General features: G+C 43.9%; 1 protein-coding gene across 1 annotated transcript in view; it reads right to left on the bottom strand.

The window, feature by feature from the left end:
* Positions 1-1,818: 1,818 nt before the first annotated feature.
* The window catches only part of SARC_11988 (hypothetical protein), a gene marked incomplete at both ends in the record, with an annotated part of 3,846 nt that continues 3,231 nt past the window's right edge, over positions 1,819-2,433 (bottom strand). The window contains 2 exons of the mRNA XM_014293913.1: positions 1,819-1,912; positions 2,099-2,179. Of these exons, the coding sequence (XP_014149388.1) occupies positions 1,819-1,912; positions 2,099-2,179 (175 nt within the window). The remainder of the gene's footprint in view (positions 1,913-2,098; positions 2,180-2,433) is intronic.

Consider the following 2,433-nt stretch of genomic DNA (forward strand, 5'->3'; position numbering starts at 1 on the left):
ACTACTACTACTATCGACAGCGTGCGTTGCGAGGCGGGCTGCACACGATATGCTTATAGTATATAGCAGTACTGAATTATTGAGACTTCTTGGCGGCCTGGAGATGGCTGGTAAGAAGTGCTCGGAGTATGGAGAATAGTATATGCTCTTACTCTGTGGATTTACCAGTGGGAAAATCAGTAGTTGTCACATAGCTGATTGCATTTGTAGGCATGTGCTGAAGAACACACGTGGGTTGGCGGGCTTGAGAATACTATACACGCGAATAGTCACAGATATGCTACAATCTAACCTAAAATGCTGTAATAATTAAAAAGTTAGATAGAATCCTCGCCGGAAAGAGACATACGTCGATGTCGAGTGTGTCTGGTGTGGTTGGGAGACGAACAGGCGACGTTCGCTTTGTAGTGCCAGATCGATCAAGTAGTACAGCTCACGTGCCACAACGTAGATTAAAAGACAGTCACACTGTTCCAGACTCTTTAAATATATAGTATGTTCGGTTGGGGTCGGGAAACAGCTATTAAAGGTATGACGATTAAGGAGTTCCTTGTTTGTGAAGTCCCGCTTGATTTGCTGAGCAGGGCGTTTGTATTTGTTTTGGGACAGTTGTACCTGGATAAAAAAACTATCTCCTTTATTTGGCACTGGACAGACCCGTGTGATAAGACCGACTTCTGTCCGTATTAGTATACACCTGAAAAGGGCGAATATGTGCGATGTGCGTTTGTATCTAGCTTGGTATTATGTTTGCGTCTTTCGCCTGTCTCGTCTATCAAGATCTGACGAAATATCGATGGATCGAATAGGCAGCACCAAATGTCATATTCGCTCGGTCTGCGATTCGCCCCGCCTGCTGCCGCTACAATGTGCGTCAACATACTCAAGATACTTCGCCAGAGTTTGCTGAACCGTCCAGTACTGCAAGACCCTGTGTGTATCGCTCATGCTACGACGAGATGCTTAAAACCTGAAGACAGTGTTATGATATGTTGGCTTTTGCGCTCACTCCTTCCGTGCAGAAGTCTGCCTTGCACATACTGCGCTGCTTCTCATTCGCCTGTGCCACTGAGCTTAAGCGTAGTCCAGATGTGGTTTAACTCATCGCTGCCTTTTGCCGTATCCGCCCTTATACTTCCGTACGGTCAAAGTCCCTGATTTCTTGCGCTAGGCTTGCGCAGGTATTCATTGGCGGGCTCTGTTTACTATTCGAGTATGACTCGTGACACTCGAACACGCGTGTTCACTGGGTTCAGTGAGTCGCACCCCACAGAGCGTAGTGGTGTGATCTGCACCAAGTTTTGTCTCGCCTTCACTGGGTGGCCCACCAGATTAGGAGGTCTAGCTAATGGGTGAACGATGCCATCGTAAGGACATCAATGTAATCACCAGACGACCATGACATGCCGCTACATCAATAGCAAGTGCAATGCACACCTCCAAAGCCTGGATATAAAGTAACATATGTCATATTACACTCTGCGTGGGCTACTATTAATATATAGCCCTGCTCATAGAAACGTGTAGCAGCAGTTAGTCCGTACATACACAGAGCCGACGGTAGAGCTCGTTATCTGCCTTGGTATAAGGCAGCTCAATCGATACTTATTAAACTCAGTCCAATCGATACTATCCCAAGTCAGCTCTGTCGATACTGCCTAAACTCGGTTCAATCGATATTATCCAAACCCAGTCCAGTGGAACCGCCCGAAAGACAGGTCCATGAGACTATCCAAAGTCATTTCGATAGATACTGCCCAAACTCCAAACTCAGTTCATTTAAAACTATCACAACTCAGAACAATCGAGACTGGCCGATCAGTCTGCTTCGGCTTCGTGTTCGTCAGCAACCGCTTTTTTAGAACGGGTGATATTTGTCGGACCGGCAACTTTGGAGGAAATCTTACTGCGCCTGATTAATGTACGGCCAAAAATATGTGAACAATACAACAAGCGTCACATGGAATATGAAAAGCTTTTTTTAGCTATAAACAGACCGGTATGCATATCATGCTGCCAAATAAACAGCCATGTTTTTTATTTACGAATTTGATATGACAGATATTAAAGAAGCGATAAGTTGGCATCGCAAACATACTTCATGGCCGGCTCTTCGGTGTCTGTATCTCCTGAGCCAACTTTCGCATTCTCTTTTTCAACCTTGCTTTTACTTGGCCTTCTACATCATAATTGAGAAACAGTAAAACATTTATGCCATATAACAGGCCGGGTATGAGAAAACTTGTCATCACGAGTGCGTACAGCAAGTCATGTGTCTACAAGCAGTCTGTTCGGCCGATTAATAACTTTCAACGTGTACGTGGGAACTTATATACAGTATATATATATATATATATATATACTTATATATCTATATATATATATATATATATATATATATATATACTACGTACTACTACTACTTACTTACGT

Source organism: Sphaeroforma arctica (genome assembly GCF_001186125.1).
Source record: "Sphaeroforma arctica JP610 unplaced genomic scaffold supercont1.1996, whole genome shotgun sequence".
NCBI classification, from domain to species: Eukaryota; class Ichthyosporea; order Ichthyophonida; genus Sphaeroforma; species Sphaeroforma arctica.